General features: G+C 49.6%; 1 protein-coding gene across 1 annotated transcript in view; it reads left to right on the top strand.

The window, feature by feature from the left end:
• Window positions 1-21,239, top strand: part of LOC121444057 (coiled-coil domain-containing protein 57-like) — a 94,924-nt gene that overhangs the window by 46,997 nt on the left and 26,688 nt on the right. The window contains exons 14-18 of the mRNA XM_041645801.1: window positions 581-754; window positions 5,448-5,661; window positions 11,378-11,490; window positions 18,930-19,061; window positions 19,532-19,748. Of these exons, the coding sequence (XP_041501735.1) occupies window positions 581-754; window positions 5,448-5,661; window positions 11,378-11,490; window positions 18,930-19,061; window positions 19,532-19,748 (850 nt within the window). The remainder of the gene's footprint in view (window positions 1-580; window positions 755-5,447; window positions 5,662-11,377; window positions 11,491-18,929; window positions 19,062-19,531; window positions 19,749-21,239) is intronic.

Consider the following 21,239-nt stretch of genomic DNA (forward strand, 5'->3'; position numbering starts at 1 on the left):
TCTTTCTGCCTCTACTTCTCAAGTACCAGAACTACAGACATGTACCACTACACCCTGCTTATGCGGTGTTGGCAATTGAGCCCAGGGCTTCATGCATGCTAGGCTAGCACTCTATCAGCTAAACCGCGTTCCTAGCCTGGCACTGCCTTTCGTAGCTTCCCATCATGCTCACTTACCTCTCATCTCCTTCTTGGTCTTTTGAGATGGTCTCACTACAGAACCCTGGCTGTCCTGAAACTTACTATGTAGGCCAGGCTGGGCTTGATCTCTCAGGGATCCGCCTGCCTCTGCCTCCCAAGTGCTAGGATTAAAGGTGTGCACCGCCTCACCCTGCTGCCATCTGCCCTTGTGGTGGGAACTAGGGCTTGGGAAAGGATGGTAACCCGCTTTCTCTCACACGCTTGCCAGTGAGCCTTGGTGTCTAGCATCGACTGCACAGAAGTGCAGCACACAGGGCAGGTTTGCAGATCATCACGTCCAGCCAGAGCAGAAACCGGCCACTGACCCTGCTCCACCCCTGCACCTTCCTAGGACAGGCCCCCACCCCTTCCTAACATTGCCTTCTGAACTGATTGCCTAGCTGTGGCAGAAACCCCTGGAGTCGGTCACTGTCCTGCACGAGCTCCCCAGTGAAGTGGACCAGGTGCACCTGGAGGTTTTGGAGCTGCAGAAGCAGGTGGCTGAGCTACGGAAGCATCTCAAGACGCCCCAGCCCCAAGGAGAGCCTTCTCTCAGGGAGCAGCTACAGAGAGAGGTGGGTGCTGGACATGGATGAGTGCGCCCATTTCCTTCCATCCTGGCTGTCACATGCTTGCTGGCACAGGCTGGATCCTGATCTGTGAGGCCAGAGGGTGGTGTTGAGAGATGACTAAGCAGACGCCTCCTCTTCTCCTCCGCTGTTTTCCTCTGTGAGCCTACCCACACCTCTGCTCATTTCTGACTTGACATACTACTGCTGGATTGGAGCCCATGCTCTCTTTGGCTCCCTGCAGAGAATGCATTTCTCTCCATAAACAGGTTTGGGCTGATGGCTAAGAAGGCACGGTGCACAGACCTGGCCTTGCCTGCCTGTGAAAGGAGGGGCCCCAGGGCACTCGGCATCTGGTCGGTACTGTGACCAGCACAGAGACCCCCTGGAATCCTCTGACAGAGCCCACCCTTCCCATTGAAGGCCCCAGTGGAACCATGGGTAGGAGGGTGACATCCCTACTTTCCCGGCTGTGCCCATGAGACTCCGTCAGTCCTGCAGTAATTGGGGCGATGTGTACTGGCTTATGGTGACCTTCTGCCCCTGCCCTGACCTGCTGTAATCTGCAGTGAATGACCTGTGATATGACTCTCTGCCAACTGACCTGCAGTGACAATGATGACTTACGGTCACCTTTGACTACCTGTGCTGACCTATAGTGGCCCATGGCCACTGTGGTTGTCAGTGGTGACTTTAATCACCAGAGGTCTTAAGGCATTCAGCTGAGAAGCTGAAGACAGTGTGTGCCCTTATGACACCACATTACAAGAACAGGAACACAGTCGATAGCCTCTGGGAACAGAGAAAGAAACAGAGCAGGGTTGGGAGCTGAGGGAGCCTGAGGCTCCAGCACAGGACTGAAGTACTGAGCAGTGCTAGTCCCTAAGGGCTTCTGCTCCTAGGCCTCCCCAAGCCCCCAGACTTCTCCACAATCCATCAGTCCAGGGAGAACAGGTCGGTCAGCACTGAATAATACACACTGAATGTAAATAGTGGCAGACTGGGTTAAGGCAGCAGGCCCAGGGCCCAGCGTGTAAAGCAGTTACCGGGCTTCCCCGTTCCTGTTGGGTCTTCATACCTATGGTTTTGGCACACGGTGAGGTCGTGAAGCTCAGGAAGCAAGGAAGCTTGGGCCCCCCTGCTGGACAAGACCCCAAGGTGACAGCCACTGCCACAGCCTGTCCCCAACCTGGACCAGATGTTAGGTGTGCAGGAGAGGCCAGGAAGTCAGTGCTTCCAAGGGAAGCTGGAACCTGGTAAACGATGTCCTCAGGTATCCTTGCCAATGTATAGATAAATGGAGAGGACATGCACGTGCCCGTTCCCCGTGTCCCGAGGTTGACCCAGAATCACCTGCTCCAGTCCCAGGATCAGGGGAACAACGCCAGTTCCAAATAGATATATTAGGGCAATACAGATGCTAGCTGTGAAGGGTTCCGACTGACCATCTCAGCCAGGAAAGACTACAGTCCACCAGTTCATAGGAAATCCTCAAGTGGTCTTGGCCAAGTGGGCAGGTACATGAAGAAATGGAGGCCAGAAAGGATCTCGTCAGTAGAGGCCCTTGCTGCCAAGCCTGAGGACCCGAGCTCAGTCTGGAACCACGTGGTAGGAGAGAACCAGCTTCCACAGTTGTCCTCTGCAATGTGCACACCGTGCCGTACATGCACAGCACCCCAGACAGACAGACAGGTACAACAAGACAATCTTTATAAAGAAAACGTGAAGTGGGCCCTCTACCAGAACGTCAGTGCGTAGACACAGCAGACAAGGCCATGGAGTGCGGATGTGAAACTCGAGGCAGCGGCTTGCTGAGAACCACGGCGCCCCAGTCTCCAGCCACAGTGTCTCTTCCATGTCCAGCTGACCTTGATCACAAGGTGAAAAACTCACTGGAGAAACCTAAGGACACCCATCTTGACCAACATCAGCACCAGAACACTAGCATTTGCGCCTAAGTGGAACACCCAAGATGCACTTTTGGGGTTTAGCTCCTCTGGACACTTAGATGTCAATGCCATCGAATACAAATGACTACCAGGGAACCTTCCAGCTATGGGCAAATCCTTGCACATTCATACTCCGGGGGTCCCGGGCTCTGGACAGGAGTCCACTTGGAGGGACATGCTCAGAAGGCCAGGGGAGGTCACCAGGATCATCAGTGTACCCCAATATTTCCTGGGACGTGCAGAACCGCAGTGTGTGGCACACTGTCTCCCCCCACCCTCCATTCTTCAGGAAGAGCTTATGTGCAGAGAGCTGGGTGGGTAGTGAGCAGGGCAGTGGCAGTTCCCAAGGCAGGAGCCTGAGACAACTGTCCTTTCAGCTTCTATCAAAGGCTAGTCTTAAACTGGCAGTGGTGGCACACATCTTTAACTCCAGCACTTGGGAGGCAGAGGCAGGCAGATCTCTGTGAGTTCAAGGCCAGCCTGGTCTACAGAGAGAGTTCCAGGACAGCCAGGGCTACAAAGTGAACCCCTATCTCAAAAAACAAACGGGGAAGGGTAGTCTTCTTTCCCTTGCCCAACCAAAGAGCCTGCGAAGCTGTCCACTCTTTGCAACACTGTGCACATGGGTACCTGTGAAGAATGCCATGGTCCTCCATGCCTGACCTTGGCCGGGCCCGCTGTTTAGTCAGGGCTTAGGCCCAGGTATCTCCTGCTCCCACGTCTGCCACCTTCATCAACTAATTTCTACTCCCCTGTCTTCCTCTCCTGTGCTGGAGGGAGTGTTAGCTGCTGGAAGCTTTGGCCTTGGCCTGGGAAGGAGCCTCTGTGACCCATGGAGTCCACTGGCATTGACCACAGCCTCCTGAAGGACTTCAGTCTAGGCCTTGGCAAATCTCATAAAGACATTTCTGCAGATTTCTGTACTGTCCAGATTGTCACCATACCAAGATAGTGTCATGGATGGCAGGGTGGGGTCCGCAGCCCTGGAACAAGTGCCAAGGAGTGGGTTGCCATAGTGTTTACTTGAGTGCTGTGGGTCAAAGACATCTCTGAATGTGTCTCATGTTGTAAAATACTTATTTTGTGGATTGGTTTTTCGAGACAAGGTTTCTCTGTGTAACCCTGGCTCTCCTGGAATTTTCTATGTGGAATAGGCTGGCCTTGAACTCATAGTGATCCACTTGCCTCTGCCTCCTGAGTTCTGGGATTAAAGACATGTGCCACCATACCTGGCCCAAATAAAAATTATTAACAGCTGAGCCCAGGGAAATCATTCCATATCCTCCAGGCAAGTGTGCTCTCAGGAACAAGGCCACACTGAGCCTCCTGTGTGGTCACACACAAGGGCTCTAGACCCAGGGAACATCAGGGGCTGCGCCTTACCAGGGCTGTCACTTTCTGACAAGCTTTTATTTTATAGAGCACCCAACCTTCAAAGTGACAGGAACCTCCTACTAGACTAGCCCCTGCAAGGTAGAGCCCCAGCCTCCCCCTTACCAGACCTGAAATCCTCTGTATTCTGAAGGCCGCTTGAGGTGTGGGATGCCTGGGCCTAGAACAGCACACTCTGGGAGCACCGTGTACTGCTTACCTATCTTGGTCCTGAAGGTCCACAGAACCTTCTCTGACCCCTCTGCTGGGTCTTTCTGCCAGCCCCTCAGTCCTCTGTGGCCTGCAGCATCTGCCAGAAGCACCTGAATGCAGTCACCTACAGGCGCAATCACCCACACACTCCAGGCTACCTGAGGAACAGTAGCACCCAGAGGGCACAAACACATGCCAGCCCTGGCAAGGACCGGGAAACCAGAGCAGGGCGTGCAGGATGTTCCGGGACTTGGAGCTCTAGCACTCAGAATAGCAGCTGACCATCATGACATCTCATAACTGTCAAGACTAGGTGGCCATGTCAGAACCTGGTTCTCCCATGCCTGTATCCCCTTAATGTTGTGACTGTATTTCTGTGGTGTGTGGGTTGGCCCCAAGTCCAGGCTGGGCTGAGTGAGGGACACATGGTTCCAAAGGGCTCGTGTCTGCTTGACCTCCTCTCCAGCAGCCTTTGCTTCTTCCTGTACCTTCTCCGGGAAGGGAGACCACAGCCGACCCACGGGGTGGTAAGGGGACTCTAACAGGCAGGTGGAGAAGGGGTGAGCCAGAGGAGAAGGAAGGGGAAGGGCATGCCAGCCCTTGGGCAACAGGGGAGGAGGACATTGGGAAGGTCCAGTCAGCACAGGTCAGAGGGCAGACGCAGATAGGGCCCATAGCAGTGAGAAGTAGCTTGGCCACAGGTCCCTGTGTCCACACAGGGTTCAGGCTTCCCAGGTCTGGGTGTTGCTGGAGGCTGACGGGGCCTTCTTTCCTCCAGAGCAGGGCCCTGTGCTGGTTGAGTATAAGTTCTCATTGTCTCCACTTGAAAGACACAAAGCTCAGCAGGAGCTGATGGGAAAAAGAATGCTGTGGGCTTGCAGGGGGTGGGGAGGCTGAGAACTATGCAACCCTCCCCCTAGGAGAGAAATAGCTCACTGAAACCTGGGTGCTGTTCCCAACTCCCAGCTCAGTTAAAGCATGGGAGTCCTCACTCTACTGACTTTCCTTTGTAAGGTGTCACCAGCGAGCCCCCAGCCATGGTGATTCCGAGAGGGCAGGTGGGCCGCTTGGTGGGCCATACAGTGGGCTACTTCACCATCTCCCAGCCTGTATGATGTCCAGCAGGCTCTCCTCAGGGCTGTCTCTTGGTTGGGTTTTGTGTACAGGGCCTGAGTAACTGGAGACCCATGGTCACAAAGGACCAGACGGAGTTCCCTAGTCTCCCCCAGGAAGGGGCTCAGCCTCCACAGTCCGTATCCGTGCGACATCTGCAAAGGAAGCTGAAGGTCGCGGCTAAGAAGATACTCAGCCTCAGCCTCGAAAAGGAGCAGCTCCTGGAAATGGGGAACAGACTCCGAGCAGAGCAGGGCCTCCCTAAAGGTACCTGGGCAAGGCTGGTGGGCCAGGCCACACTGGGGTCATGCCAATGGAGAAGGGAAGCTGGAGCCATGGTTCTGCCACGGGAGGCCAAAAGAAAAAGCTTCCTGGCTTGCTTGCCACAAGCCTGGGGCCAGAGGGAGGGTTGCAGGCAGGCTTCACAGTGGCCACTGGTGGTGGACCAGAGCCAACCAGACGCCTCAGGCACAGGGCAGGGCTTCATCTCAGCACTGGGTGTCCCTTGACCCACTGCTCTGGCCACATCTGGAAGGAACAGCCACGGAACAGCTGAGGTCCTGTGAGGCAAGCACCAAGCGGCCCCAGGCCAGCCCTCTGCGGGTGTCCCCAGGTTGGGCAACTTATCTACAGACACTCCAAGGCAGTCCCAGGCCAGCCCTCTGTGGGTGTCCCCAGGTCTACTCGGTTGATTTCCTACAAAAAACCAAGCCATACTTGAGTCCCAGGATTTTTCGCTTGTTTGTTTTCATTTTGTTTGTTTTAAATGTAAAACAGCCGGGGAGAGTGGCTCAAGCCTATGATCCCAGCACTCCAAAGACTGAAGCAGAAGGACCACAAGTTCCAGGCAGCCTGGGCTGTGGTGTGAAACCCTATTTTAAAACCAAACACGGTCTAGAGAGGTGACTCAGTAGCTAGCAGAGTTTGAAGTGCAGATCCCAGTACCTGCTGCAGGGTCCAGGCCAAGATCAGCCAAGGAGCACAGCCCTGGGAATACAGATATATAAATGTTTATAAATATAGGCCTGTCACTACAGGCCAGGCAAAGCAGATACACGGGGCTCCTTTCCCTCCTACTCTCTCCCCTGTGTCTGCCCAGCAGTGTTCCCGGCCTCTAGAAATGTCTGTGACGTCTGCCTTTGTTCGCTTGTTTGTTTGTTTGAAGATACAGTTTTTATGTGCATTGGTGTTTTGCCTGCATGTATGTCTGTGTGAGGATGTCAGATCCCCTAGACCTGGAATTACAGACAATTGTGAGCTGCCATGTGGGTACTTGGAGTTGAAGTTGGGTCCTCTGGAAGAACAGCCAGTGCTCTTAACTGCTGAGCCATCTCTAAAATCCCTTGGGTTTTTGTTTGTTTGTTTTGTTTTGTTTTTGAGACAAGGTCTCATATAGCTCAGGTTGGCTTCAAAAGAACTCTCTATGTAGTCAAGAATGACTTGAACTTCTCAGCCTCCTGCCTCCACCTCCCAGGTACTGAGTTGGGTTACCAGCTTGCACTAACACACTCAAGTTTCTATGAACTGAGGATCAAACCCAGGGCTTCACACATGCTGGGCAATCACTGCACTAAGATACATTCCTAGACCTGGTAGCTAGTGTTTTAATCCAGCACAAAGCGGACTAATTCAGGAACCAGACTGTGCTACAGGGTGAGACCCTTACATAAAAAACTGAGTCAAGGGATTAGAGCGATGACTCAGCATTTAGAGCACTTGTTGCTCTTGCAGAGAACCTGGGTTTGCTTCTAGCCCCCACCGGATGGCTCACAACCATCTATAACTTTAGTCTAATACCCTCTTCTGATCCCTTTGCACCAGGCATGTGTGTGCATACATGCAGTAAACCACTCACACACATAAATAAAATAAATACATAAATCTAAATTTAAAAAAACACAAAACAAAAATTATAAGAAAACCTAAATGAGCTAGTCCACATCTTGGCAAAGATGCCAGCCCCTCTTTGTCTCTGTTATGTGTTGTTGTATGTATGTCATGTGTTGTATGTATGTCTCCTGTTATCTGTTGTATGTGTTGTATGTTGTTGAAGATGCCAGCCCTCTTTGTCTCCTGTTATGTGTTGTATGTATGTCATGTGTTGTGTGTATGTCTCCTGTTATGTGTTGTATGTTATGTGTTGTATGTTGTTGAAGATGCCAGCCCTCTTTGTCTCCTGTTATGTGTTGTATGTATGTCATGTGTTGTATGTATGTCTCCTGTTATGTGTTGTATGTATGTGTTGTATGTTGTTGAAGATGTCAGCCCCTCTTTGTCTCTGTTATGTGTTGTATGTTTGCTATATGTTTGCCCTTCCAGTCCATGTGCACACCACGTCTGTTTACGCTCAGCTCACATCCTCATCCCAAGACTTAACAGGCACACGATGTACACAGCCTGCTTTTCCTCCCAGCAGGGCATGCTGTGCCCGTGGAGTCCTTAGCAAGCCAATTCCTAGAAGAGATGGAACAATGGTATCATTTATTTCTTCCTTCTTCCGGTGGCCTGTTGGTGGCGTCTGGGTTTCTCCTTGTCTGGCAGCAGCTTAGTGTCTGTCTGCCACAGCCTGCTCTCTCCACTCCTCTGGAGAGAATTAGAATCCCCCTTTGACCACAGCCCCATAAAAAGTAGGAAATCAGGATAAGTAAAGCATCTCATTGTTTTACGTGTGTATCTTCAATTTTTGTGGGGTTTTCCCCATTCTATTTTGTTATATTTTTATTATACTTCTGATTTATCTACTAGGTATCAAGCCCAGGCCTTGTGCATGCCAGTCAAGCAATCTGCCTCTGAGCTACATCCCTAGCCCTGCTGATGAAAATGTGATTCATCATGAATGATCTGGGGAAAGCCTTCCATGTTGGCGGCAGTTATACCTATGATCCCAGCACTCAGAAGGCCCAGGCAGGAAGGTCAGGAGTTCAAGACCAGCCATAGTCAAAAAGTTTAGTGATGGTAACAGGGCCTCAGATAGCTTTTCCCTGTGGTTACATCGGTGTGGTTCTGCTCCCTAACACACGCCTGCACACGCTGTCAGATCTACGTGGTTACTTGATTACAATGGCATTCGGAAGCCTACTGCAAAAATACACTAATTATGAAGAAATAGCCTTAGCACAGAATCTCACCACATGGACCACTTGAATGAACTGTTATAAACCCTGTGTCCTGCTGCTGTGTATCTTCTGGGCCCTGGGGCAGCCTTCTTCACTTGGCCTCTGCAGACTCCACTAAAGCAGCTGCCTCCTTTGGAGGAAACCAGACTTGCATTTCAGCCTCTGAGGCTCTTCTTTTAGCTCTTGCTTTAGCAAAACCTTGTGGGCAGAGCCTTCCTCAGTCTCCATGTCTGAAAGGGATCCTGGCTCAGCTGCTGTCCAGAACCACGGCTGAGCTGGACCTAGAACTTTCAGTGTTTGGTTTTGCTTTTGAGGCAGGGTCTCACTGTGTAGCCCAGGCCAAAATCCTTCTGCCTCAGCCTCTCTCGTGCTGGAATCACAGATAAATAAGCCAAACCTGGTTCCTGCAACCTTTTTTAGAGAAGTTTCTCACATCTCCTAAACAGCCACAGTCTGGTCCTCCTTGGAGAAGGGTCTGCCGCACACCACTGGCCACTGCTGTCTGTTGTCTTCCCCTTCTATGTTGCTCCGTGCAGCTGGGGCTCAGTTTGGTTTGTCTTGATAAAAGTCCATGTGTTTTTGATCTTGGGATACATTGATTTGTTTGTTTTCCATCCTCTTGGAAACCTAGCCACAGCAACTAGGAACGGCTCAGTGGTTATGTACTTGGTGAGTAAGCACGAGGACTGGAACTTGAATCCCCAGTTCCAGTTGATGTGGTAGCCAGAGACAGGGGATCCCCAGAACAAGCTAGCTATGGAGCTTGGCTGTGTCAGTGAACTCTGGGTTTGGTTGAGAGACTCTGCCTCAAGGAATAAGGTCAATGGGCCATCAAGAATAATTTCTGAGGGGCTGGAGAGATGGCTCAGTGGTTAAGAGCATTGCCTGCTCTTCCAAAGGTCCTGAGTTCAATTCCCAGCAACCACATGGTGGCTCACAACCATCTGTAATGAGGTCTGGTGCCCTCTTCTGGCCTGCAGACATACACACAGACAGAATATTGGATACATAATAAATAAATAAATAGATAAATAAATTAATTAATTTAAAAAAATAAAATAAAAAGAATAATTTCTGAGGTCATCCTTGGACCTCAGAGTCCACATGCACACAGATGCGTGCATTTCCACACACACATAGATAATCTTTACACACATAAAATAAAACCATGTGTACACACATGAAAGATGAAAAAACACAAACTCCAGCCTTTGTTCCTTTAAATGCTGTTCCTCTTTCTCTCTTGTCCCTGTGTACCTCGCCGTGGTAGGGTGTGTGTTTCTGTCACTTTCCAGGGCCTTCTAAAGTGGCTATTGAGTTCCTGGGGGGCCATCAGCTGCCACCTCATCTTCATTCCTTTGCTTTACTTCTTCTTCTGTGAGTTCAAGGCCAGCCTGGTCTACATAGAGGAAGTTCCAGGTGTCTCTGATAACCATCGTCTTTATGTGAGATTAGGTGGCACATGGGAGGCCACAGGAGATGGATAACTCTGGGTCACCCTGGCCAACAGAGCAAGACCTGCTTAAAAAAAACAAAAAGACCTCCAAGTTGTTTAGGTTAACCTAAAACAAATCAAGTTAAATGAATAAATCAAATTGTTCTTTTTCTTTTAAGATCATTCCTCCGTGAAAGAGCACAGAACCGTCTGTTACAGCCCTAGCTTTAAGTTAATGCACATTAATTTTTTCCCTCTCTTTTAGGTTCTAATTTTATTTTATATGTATGAGTGTTGAGGCTGCATTTATGTCTCTGTACCATATATGTTCTTGGTGCCAGAGGAGGTCAAAAGAGGGTGTTGGATTCACCAGAATTAGAGTTATACATGGTTGTGAGCCACTGTGTGGGTGCTGGGACCCGAACACAGGGCCTCCTTAAGAGCAACAAGTGCTCCAAACAGCTGAGCTCTCTCTCTAGCCCCATCCACCCCCATTTTTTTAAAAAAGGGGATTTGCTGTGTTGTCCAGGCTGGCCTCCTCCTCAGCATCCAGAGCATCAGGGACTGCTGGGGGTGTGGTCTGGTGTGCGTGTGAGTGTGTGGTGTGGGGGGAGGAGTGTGTGTGTGCTGTGTATGTGTGTGGTGTTGAGGGTGTGGTGTGTGTATGTGTGGTGTATATGTGTGTATGTGTGGTGTATGTGTGTGGTGTGTGTATGTGTGTGTGTGTGTGTGGTGTATATGTGTGAGTGTGTGGTGTGGGGGGAGGAGTGTGTGTGTGCTGTGTATGTGTGTGGTGTTGGGGTGTGGTGTGTGTATGTGTGGTGTATGTGTGTGTGTGAGTGTGTGGTGTGTATGTGTGTGTGTATGTGTGGTGTGTATGTGTGTGTGAGTGTGTGGTGTGGGGGGAGGAGTGTGTGGTGTGTATGTGTGTGTATGTGTGGTGTGTATGTGTATGTGTATGTGTGGTGTGTATGTGTGTGTGAGTGTGTGGTGTGGGGGGAGGAGTGTGTGGTGTGTATGTGTGTGGTGTTGGGTGTGGTGTGTGTATGTGTGGTGTATATGTGTGGTGTGTGTGTGTGTGGTGTGTGTGTGGTGTGTATGTGTGTGTGTGCATGTGTGTCCTGTATAGGCAGATACGTACTTTGATGCACTGCCCCGAGGCCAGTTTTAGTGACTGTTGGTAAAAATGAATCCCTCCTGCTATCTGTGCAGCTGTCTGCAGGTTGGTGTTGCAGGTTAGGATTAGGCTGGGAAACCGCATGTGTTGCTGGGCTCTGCTGGGGTGGTGTGGCACCTCTCACACTTCACCTGTACTCCCCAGTTCTCGAGAGTAGAAATTGCTTTGGTTTTGAAAAGTCGTTTGCTGTTCTTGTGTTCAAGAAATCCTGTATGATGTGCATGGGGAACAACCCTTTCCTGATCCTGTTTCCAGGGAAACTGACTCCTTGCCCACTTCTTCCCACCTCTGAGTCCCGGGACCCCCGTGAGGTGCCTTTGGACCGTGGCCTACCTTTGGGACAGCTGCAGCCCCACTCAACAGCTCAGGTAACTTCTTCACCTCAGAAATCTGCGTTAACATTTTCCTAAGTGCGAAATATAGGTTCCCGTTAGACAAACTGCAGAAGACACAGGGAGAGCCTCGTCTCCAGTGCCCACCATGGTGGGTATAGGTTCTCGTTAGACAAACTGCAGAAGACACAGGGAGAGCCTCGTCTCCAGTGCCCACCATGGTGGGTATAGGTTCTCGTTAGACAAACTGCAGAAGACACAGGGAGAGCCTTGTCTCCAGCGCCCACCGTGGTGGGTATAGGTTCTCGTTAGACAAACTGCAGAAGACACAGGGAGAGCCTCGTCTCCAGTGCCCACCGTGGTGGGTATAGGTTCTCGTTAGACAAACTGCAGAAGACACAGGGAGAGCCTCGTCTCCAGTGCCCACCGTGGTGGGTATAGGTTCTGGTTAGACAAACTGCAGAAGACACAGGGAGAGCCTTGTCTCCAGCGCCCCCCGTGGTGCTGGTAGCATCACGCTCACACTCTTCCAGCTCCTTTGCTTTTTATTTGTTTTGCTTTTTGGAGACAGAGTCTCATTGTGTAGCCCAGGCTATCTTGAACCCCGGGTCTCCTGCTCAGCCTCCTAAGAACAGGAATTACAGAAGTGCCCGACCGTCCCTGGCTCCTGGATTTGTTTATGGCTTTAAACAATTAATCATACATATGATGTACTATAGCTTTACCCATATGGCTATCATATTTTTACTTTGTTTTGTTGGTTTGTTTCTTTGTTTTTCAAGACAGGGTTTCTCTTTGTAGCAGCCTTGGATTTGTTCTCTAGACCAGGATGGCCATTGCCTCCTGAGTGCTGGGATTAAAGGTGTGCACCACCCACACTGCCTGGCTGTTACTATATTTTTCATCTTTACCAATATAATTTTATTTAGTTTATTTCGAGACGTGGTTTCTCTGTGTAATAGTTCTGACTGTCCTGGAACTAGCTCTTGTAGACCAGGCTGGCCTCAAACTGCACCACTGCCTGGCTCAATATAAATTTTTTAATTTAATTTTTAATAAAAATGTCTTGGGACTGGAGAGATTACTTGGGAGTTATGTTGCCTTCCAGACAATCTCAGTTTGTCTCCCTGTGCCTGTGTCAGGCAGCTTATAGCCTCAGTAACCACAGCTCCAGGGAATCTATCTTAGCTTGCTTTCTATTGAAACCGAAGCAACTTGGGGAGAAAAGCGTTTAGTTGGTTTACCCAATCATATCCATCATGAAGGGAAGTCAAGGCAGAAACCCAGAGGCAGAAACTGATACCAGACATGGTAGTGATGAATGCCTTTAATGCCAGCACTACGGAGGCAGAGGCAGGCAGATCTCTGTGAGTTTGAGGCCACCCTGGTCTACAAGAGCTAGTTCCAGGACAGGAACCAAAAAAAGCTACAGAGAAACCCTGTCTCAAAAAACAAACAAACAAACAAAAAAACAAAAAAACCAAGTCTCAGTGTTTAAAATGTAAATGCTTCAGCTAGGCTTGTAGAGAACGTCTTTAAGTCTTTAATCCCATCACTCAGGAGGCAGAGGCAGAGGCAGGTGGCTCTCTGTAGTAGGAGACCACTTGTTTGTTTCCCAGCTGCCCAGCCCCGAAATAAACACACAGAATGCTTGTACCATTAGCTCTAACTTCTTATTGGCTAACTCCTACATCTTAATTTAACCAATTTCCATTATTTTATATTTTACCATGAGGGCGGCAAGGTTCCAACATGTCTGTCTGTGGCAGCAGCTCCATAGCTTAACTCCGCCTTCTTTCTCCCAGCATTCAGTTTAGTTTTCCCCACCTAGCTCTGCTCTACCCTATCACAGGCCCAGATCAGCTTCTTTATTTACCAATGGTATTCATGGCATACAGAGGAGAATCCCGTGTCAGCTTTCTGAATTGAAGGCTTGCTGATCTACACAGTGAGCTCCAGGACAACCACATAGAGAAACCCTATCTTGAAAAACAAAATTTTAAACACTAAAAGTTCAAATTTTTCTTTTAAAAATTCAAAGTCTATCAACTATAGGATCCTGTAAAATAAAAAAACAAGTTAAATACTTTTTTTTGATCTAGAAAAACAAATATCATATGTACTCATTTATAAGTGGCTTTTAGATATAAAGCAAAAAAAAAAAAGTCTACAATTCACAATCCCAGAAAACCTAGACAACAATGAGCAACGAGCACCCTAAGAGAGACATACATGGATTTAATTTACATGGCAAGTAGAAAAAGACAAGATCTCCTGAGTAAATTGGGAGCATGGGGACCATGGGAGAGGGGAGGTGGGGAGGGTGGAGAAAGGGAGGGGAGCAGAGAAAAATATATAGCTCAATAAAAACAATTAAAAAGAAAATACTCTTACTCCAAGAGCGAAGAACCTGGTTCACAGTCAGAGCAAAGCAAAAACTGAATTTCAGCAGTGCCAGTGATTGCGGCCAATGTCTGGGGTCCACTCACAACCTGACGGGCTTCAGAAGGCTTGGGAAGTCCCAGTTCCCCGACTCTGCCCTCTCTGTCACACTAGCTGGTCCCACAGGCTCAGGCCGGCTCCAGTCCACGCCCACTGCTGCTCTTGGTGCTCAGGTTACACCCACTCCATTGTGAGCCACGAGAGGGGTTCCAAAGATAATAATAAATCACCACGTAGTGGGGTCACTGATCAATCGGGGAAGCCTTGTTTTTCCTGAGCCCCAAGCAGAGGCAGAAGAGGGGTTCATAAGCACAAAAATCACAGATACTTGTTGCCAAGTTACAGTTACATTTTTCACCAATCGGGAGTCAAAGATTAGGGGCTTTCTCTATGCCTTCCACTATTGTCAACAGCCACACAATGCAAGCCTTTCAGTCCAGCCAACCAGACTGATTTGTTCCTTCTGTTGTTAGGAACAGCCATGATGTTTCTAGAGAACTAAAGGTGCATAACAGCTATTTCTGTGGTTTAAGGAGGAGGCGGTGGGCCACCGGAGAGTTCTCAGCTCTCCTAGGGCTTCGGATCCTGAACTTTATTTCGCCCTACATGTAAATTGGAGTCTGAAGTCGGAATGGCTGCGCTTAGCTGCCTGCTCCCTGCGGCCATCCCACAGCTGCATCTCTGATAGTGACTTTTTTCTGGCCTCTCTTTACGAACTCTGAGCCTGTTCAGGTCATCAGGCCTCAGCGGCTCCTCTGACAGCTCCAGCCCTAAAGCTTTCATTGCGATTGAGGCAGCAATTCACCAATGGCTTCCCCGCCCTCTCACAGGGTCAAGCCTCGTCAACACTCTATGACCCCTTTAATCCTGCAGCTTCGTGCTGCCCAAACCAGTCCTATGTGGGAGATTTTTACACATTACCAAGTTTGCTGCCAGCCACTGAGCCTGAGCCATCGCATCTGTGTGCTAACCCTTAGGAAACAACTTCCCAAAAGATCAGGTTTCTCCGCGTAGCCCTGTAGACCAGGCTGGCCTTGAACTCAGAGATCTGCCTGCCTCTGCCACCTGAGTGCAGGGACGGGACCACTGCCTGGTCCTGGTCTCTTCTTCACAGCTGAGCCAGAATAAATAGAACAAATAAAGCAAAGGTTTGACCTCAGAGGCACTGATCTCTTCTTAGTCACAGCTGATCCTAAGCCCCAACAAAAGAAAAAACAGAGATTCTTAATTCAAAGAATCGCATGAATGTCCCTGGTAGTCTTTGAAGGACTCTCAGATTTCCAAACCTCTGTCATTGCTCTGAGCATGCCTACCTCCCAAGTTCCCACAGCAGCTCCTTAAGCTCTGAGAACTCAAAGGCTTTTCCAGCCCAAAGTTCCAAACCCCTTCCACAGTTATCTCAAAGCAACATGGCGAGGTCTGTTACAGTAATAGCACTGTCCTGGCACTAAGTTCTGCCAGTTTGCTTTCTATTGCTGTGATAAACCATGACAGAAAGTAAGTTGGAGAGGAAAAGGTTTATTTGACTTTCATGTCTCAATCACAGTCTTTCACGAAAGAAGGAAATTGGAGCGGTAACCTGGAGCTAGAAACTGCAGAAGGGAGTAGGGCAGTGGTGGCGCACACCTTTAAACCCAGCACTCGGGAGGCAGAGGCAGGTGGATCTCAGTGAGTCTGAGGCCAGGTTGGTCTGCAGAGCAAGTTCCAGGACTGCCTATCTACACACAGAAACCCTGTCTCCGAAAACAAAAGGTAAAAAATAAAAAAAAGAAAGAAAGAAAGGAAAGAAAGAAAGAAAGAAAGAAAGAAAAAAGAAACTAAAGCAGAGGCTGTGGAGAAACGCTGATTGTTTAGTTTGTTCCCAGACCTTACTCAGTGTTCTTTCACGTTCTTCTGTCAGAGGTGGCGCTCTCCACAGTGGGCTGCCCCCCCCCCCCCCGTATCAACCATTAATTAAAGAAAAGAAACCCTCAACCGTTTCTACAGGCCGGTCTAATGGAGGCGTTTCCTACAGGCCGGTCTAATGGAGGCGTTTTCTATAGGCCAGTCTAATAGAGGCATTTTCTCAGCCGCACTCCCTCTTCCCAGATGGCTGTAGTTTGTGTAACGGTGGCAGAAAACTGCGCAGCACAGGGTCCAGTGCCCATGCACACAGGGCATATGCACTCATAAGTACAGACACACAAATAAAAATAAATCTTTAAAAACCTTCTTATAATTTTTTTTGAGACAAAGTTTCTCTGAAGCTGAGAAGGGCCTGGAACAATTTAGACCGGGCTGGCCTCACAAAGCTCTGTCTGCCTTTCCCTCCCAAGTGCTGGGATTAAAGGCCTGCTCTGCCACACCCAACTTTTAAATTTTCTTACAGCCAGACGTAGTGGTTATGGTCAAGGACTGGGGTGTAGCTCAGCTGTAGAGCACTCGTGTAGTGTATGCCTGAGGCCCTGGGTTCCTTCCCTAACATTAAAAGGTCAACTCCAGCCATTTTAATCCTTTGCCCTGATGGACATTTTTCCATCACTCAAAGAAGTACCTTCTTCTGGTGTGGTGGCGCGCACCTTTACTCCCAGCATTTAGGAGGCAGAAACTGTCAGATTGCTGTGAGTTGGAGGCCAGCCTGTGCGTTTCAGGCCATTCAAGGCTGCATAGTAAGACCCTGTCTCAAACAAACAAGAAGTTCTGTCTGCAGCTTTTACCCAGAACAGCATCATGACCTGCAAGCTATCCATCCTTGGGCCTTCCAGTGTCCAGCACCGTTCACTCCCACCTTTAGCTGAGGTTGGGGGTAGGAGGTCTTCTAAGAGCTGAGGTCTTGTGTCTCTGCCCCAGGAATGTTCATTCCACCTCGTCCTTCCCACAAGCTAATCCAGTTCCAGCAAACCTATACCTTGGAGCTGTGTGTGCATAGTGGAGACAGAGTCTTGCAGTCCTCCTGCCTGGGCTCCTAAAGTGCTAGGATTACAGGCCACCAGTCAGGACCAGCTGGGTTTTTTTTTTTTTTTTTTGCAATCTCAGTACTGATTCATATTTGTTGAATGACTGCAAATGTGTCCTCCCAGAAGGAATCTGCAATTTGTCTTTTCAGTTCACTTAAAATAAATTAAAAGAATAGTGATGGTTTTGCCCTGGGGTGATGTGGATTCTAAGTTTATTCCCAGCCAGGTGGGAAGACCAGCTCTGGGTCAGGGAGTGACATGCTGACCACCACTGGGGAGGCTGCTGAGGCTGTGCGGCATGGTAGGGGCAAGGGCATAGCTAAAAGGTAAAAAAGAATATCGGGACATCAAAAAAAAAAAAAAAATCATCAAGGCTTAGGCCTGAGCAGCTGGGTGGGGAAGCAGGGCCGGGGAACAAGCTGGAGGTGGTCCTTCTCGTTCACACCTGCGGCCAGCCCGAGGCCACACACACAGAGCACAGAGCAAGGACAGAGCAAGGCCACCCAGGAAAGAGGCCTGGGGAGAGAAGAGCCGAGCAGCGGAGGTCAGCTGTTTGGTCAGAGAAGAAACTGAGCTGGACTGGCCGAAGAAAGTAGGGCAGGCCCAGGTGTTTCCCCAGTAGACCACGCTCCCCGTGGAGGAAACTATAAAGGAAGCATTGAGAAGGGTGGCTGAGCCCAGAAAGGAGGCCTAGCTCAGAGCAGAAGGGCACTGCTCCCCGGCTGCTGGAAACTGGGGCGTCCTGGGGTACCTGTCCACCTCCTCCAGACCTTCCATGACCACACAGACTGCTGGAAACTGGGGCGTCCTGGGGTACCTGTCCCACCACCTCCTCCAGACCTTCCATGACCACACAGGCTGCTGGAAACTGGGGCGTCCTGGGGTACCTGTCCCACCACCTCCTCCAGACCTTCCATGACCACACAGGCATGCACACGCTCCCAAGTGCACTCCTGCTCCTGACCTACGAAAGGCCATCTGCAATCGCCAGGAGTTTTCACCCTAACCGGGTGGGAATTCTCAATCACTTGCACTAGTCAGTCAGTGCTCAAACTGCAAACAGGTATTGTCAGACCCAGTAAACAAGGCTGCCGTCCATGGCAATAAGACACACCTGTTATCTGATGACTTCTCATGTAAAACTACATTTGCTTATTACACATACTGAAATAATTTAAAACTCTAGACAAGAAGCCGGGCACAGTGGTTCTTACCAACACTGGAGGCTGCGGCAAGAGAGTGGAGATTTAAAGCCAGCTTGGGCCATATACTGAAGCCCTGCCTTAAAATGAAGAAGAAAACAAGAAAGAAAGAAACAAGCGAAAGACAGCTGGAGAGATGACTCAGTGTTAGGAGCTCTGACCCCTCTTCCCAGTCTCTTAGGTTTGATTCCCAGCACCCACATGGCAGCTCACAGCCATCTGTAACTCCAGTCACAGGGAATCCCATGCCCTCTTCTGGCCTCTGTGCACACTAGGCATGAGCACACACGCAGACAAAACACCTATGCTCATTATAGGAAAGCAGAGGTCAGTGATGGAGCTCAGAACCACTGCCAGCCAGAGCTCTAAGTTAAGCCCAAGAGTGTGTGTGCTGGGTTTGCTCACTACTGTGTCCACTGGAGACAGCCGGTGCCCACTGCTCTGAGCTCTGCAAAGGCCCAGCCGCTTTTTCCTTCCTGTTTTCTTCCACAATTCCTTTCACACCATGTATGTGGTTCTCCTTGATGCCCCCCTCTTTCCCCGTTGACTTGTCTGCAGAGCATGGATGGAAGCAAGCACTCAGACTGTGTGATGGGCAGAATTATCCAGTTAGGGACCAGTCCACCAGGTGCTGACTTGGGCTGGGCTTTACTGCCCTGATCTTGGGGAAGAGACTTCTGCTTGGAATTCACAGCTTCCTTCCCTAGAAGGTGTGAGAAGCACTTAGGTCAACTGGAGGAAGACTGAATTTATTCTACGTAGTAAAACAAGCAGGGCCGTCACCAAATGAAGAGTCCCTAGTCCCAGGGTTTGGGGAATGTTTCTTCCTAATCTTGTGGGGAAGCTCCTATGCAAAGATATCAGTTCCTGAATTTCTCTTGACTTTTCATGGCAGGACCCCAGGCACACCAAGAGAAAATGTGTTTCTGGATACTCAGGGAAAGATCAACCACACTCCGCCCACGCGGTCAGCAAAAGCAGCACCACACGAGGCTCCCAGGCGGGCATGGCACCAAGGCCTGCTCAGGTACAGCCACATTCTGGGGTGCGGTGGTTTCTGGGGGTGTTTATGGGAGCTGGAGTGTAATCATAGGTTTCTGTGGGTACTGGGATATGACCGAGATTGGTGTCCCCACACACTCGAGTGTGGAAATTGTGGGAACTTGAACATTCTGTGCACCTTAGGAAAGGTCTCACCCCTGTGTGTCTGCCATGGATTTCCCACTGGGTGCTTCATTGCAGAGTGGCAGGGCAAGGGAGGGACAGACACCAAGACAGCCCTTGTACATTTACCCCGCCCTTCACATTCTGGTAGGAACTACCGCCTTCAAGGTTCTGTCCCAACACCTCTATCCTGGACTCACTTGGGCTTCAGACACTCAGCTGCCTTCCAGGGACCCATCCCCATCTTGAGGAGGGTCCTGGTCTCCTTTATGAACTTCCCAGGGCTGAAGAGAGGGTAGCTATCAAAGACAACTGTCCTCCTAACTTTCACAGAGACAGCACAGAGTCCCCACAGAGACCTGGAAGTCAGCGCATCAGAAAGAAAACAGGTCCCCAAAGCTGCCAGCACAGGCTCACGAAGTCCCCGAGGAAAGTGACCACCACAGGTCATCTTCGCTGGCCAGCAGTTCCCTGCAGGACACCTGGAAGCTGTTGGACCTGGGATCCAGCCTTTCGGGAGTCCCCTCTCAGGACGATTCAGCTGCAGCAGGTAGGAGAGCTGCTTCCTGACTAAGGAAGCTGACTAACAGAGTGGGGTGCCAAAGGGAGCGGGAACAGCAGGCCGCCATGTTCTCAAGTGACTTCTCTCCGCCCTTTCGATCTCCTAGGCCCGCATACCTTAGTTCTTGTGGGGAGCCAGAGTGTCCCACGCCATGATCATAGAGCCCTGCTGGTCAGGAATCATGTCGCACGCCGTGTCCCCAGGGCTCCTTAGGAGAGAGTGCTCTGCTTCTCTAGAAGAGCCAGCAATGGTCGCAGTGAAATTATTAGGAAAACTTCTCTAAAGGCTCTTTTTGGGGGGACTATTTGAGATGACACCAAGCAAAAAGGGTGGAGGGAGGAAAAGTGATTTCAAAATTTAAGCCAGACAAAATGAACAAAAAGCCTGACATGGTTGTGCACACCTTCATTCCCAGTACTCAGGAAGCAGAAGCAGACAGAGCTCAGTGAGTTTGAGGCCAGTCTGCTCTACAGAGTGAGTTCCAGGACAGCCAGGGCTACATAGAGAGACCCTGACTCAAAAAGGAAAAAAAAAGTCATAGTAAGTGACATCATGTTGGGGTATAAGAGTTCCACAATCGCCCAAAAGGGAGTATAACAAAGGTTTATTTATCTGGGGATAAACTCACAGAAAGGGGGCAATAGCAGTTCTCTGCATGCCCTGGGAACTGGAACTGAATCCAGCTTCCAAGAGGCCCATGCGTGATTTTCATCTGCATTGATAATACATGAGACTACGTCCAGAGTGGATCAGTATCTTTTTTTTAACTATAAACTGATTGGCCCATTAGTTCAGGCTTCTTATTAACTCTTAAAACTTATATTAGTCCATTATTCTTGTTTATGTTTGCCACGTGGCTTGATACCTTTTTCAAAGAGGCAGTTACATCTTGCTTGTTCTGTGGTACACCAAGATTTCCTCTTCCCAGAATTCTCCTGTTCTCATTAACCCGCCTCTACTTCCTGTCTGGTTGTCCCACCTATATTTCCTGCCTGGCTGCTGGCCAATCAGTGTTTTATTAAAATACAATTGACAGGCTACAAACCATTGTTCCACAGCACTCCCTCCCCTCCTTTTTTTAAGGAACAGGAACTCTGAATCTAATATTCTTTGTTTAGCTTTTCTCCTGACCATTATCCATAAAAACTTGTAACCAACATTCTAAACAAAGGAAAATATCCATCGTCCATTTTGGGGGAATGTGGACGTAGTATTCCAAGCTACTTCCTGCTGATTGGGGGTGATGATAATCTTATGGGGACTTAAAGAAAATTTATAATTATCATCAAGTCCTGACTGTAGTATCCTGTGAGTCTTGATCATCTCAGGCAGCAGTCTTGAATCTGTTCTGGATATAGAGCTCTGACATCTGGGCCATCTGTTCCTACTGGAGATTTCTCAGGGGTCATCCTTGAAGTGGATCAGTATCTTAAAGGCTGTTGGCTGAGGGTCCCACAGCAGTGACAGAGAATGAGTCTG

This window comes from Microtus oregoni, unplaced genomic scaffold, assembly GCF_018167655.1.
Source record: "Microtus oregoni isolate MIOR12 unplaced genomic scaffold, Mior012 000117F_ref0000505, whole genome shotgun sequence".
NCBI classification, from domain to species: domain Eukaryota; kingdom Metazoa; phylum Chordata; class Mammalia; order Rodentia; family Cricetidae; genus Microtus; species Microtus oregoni.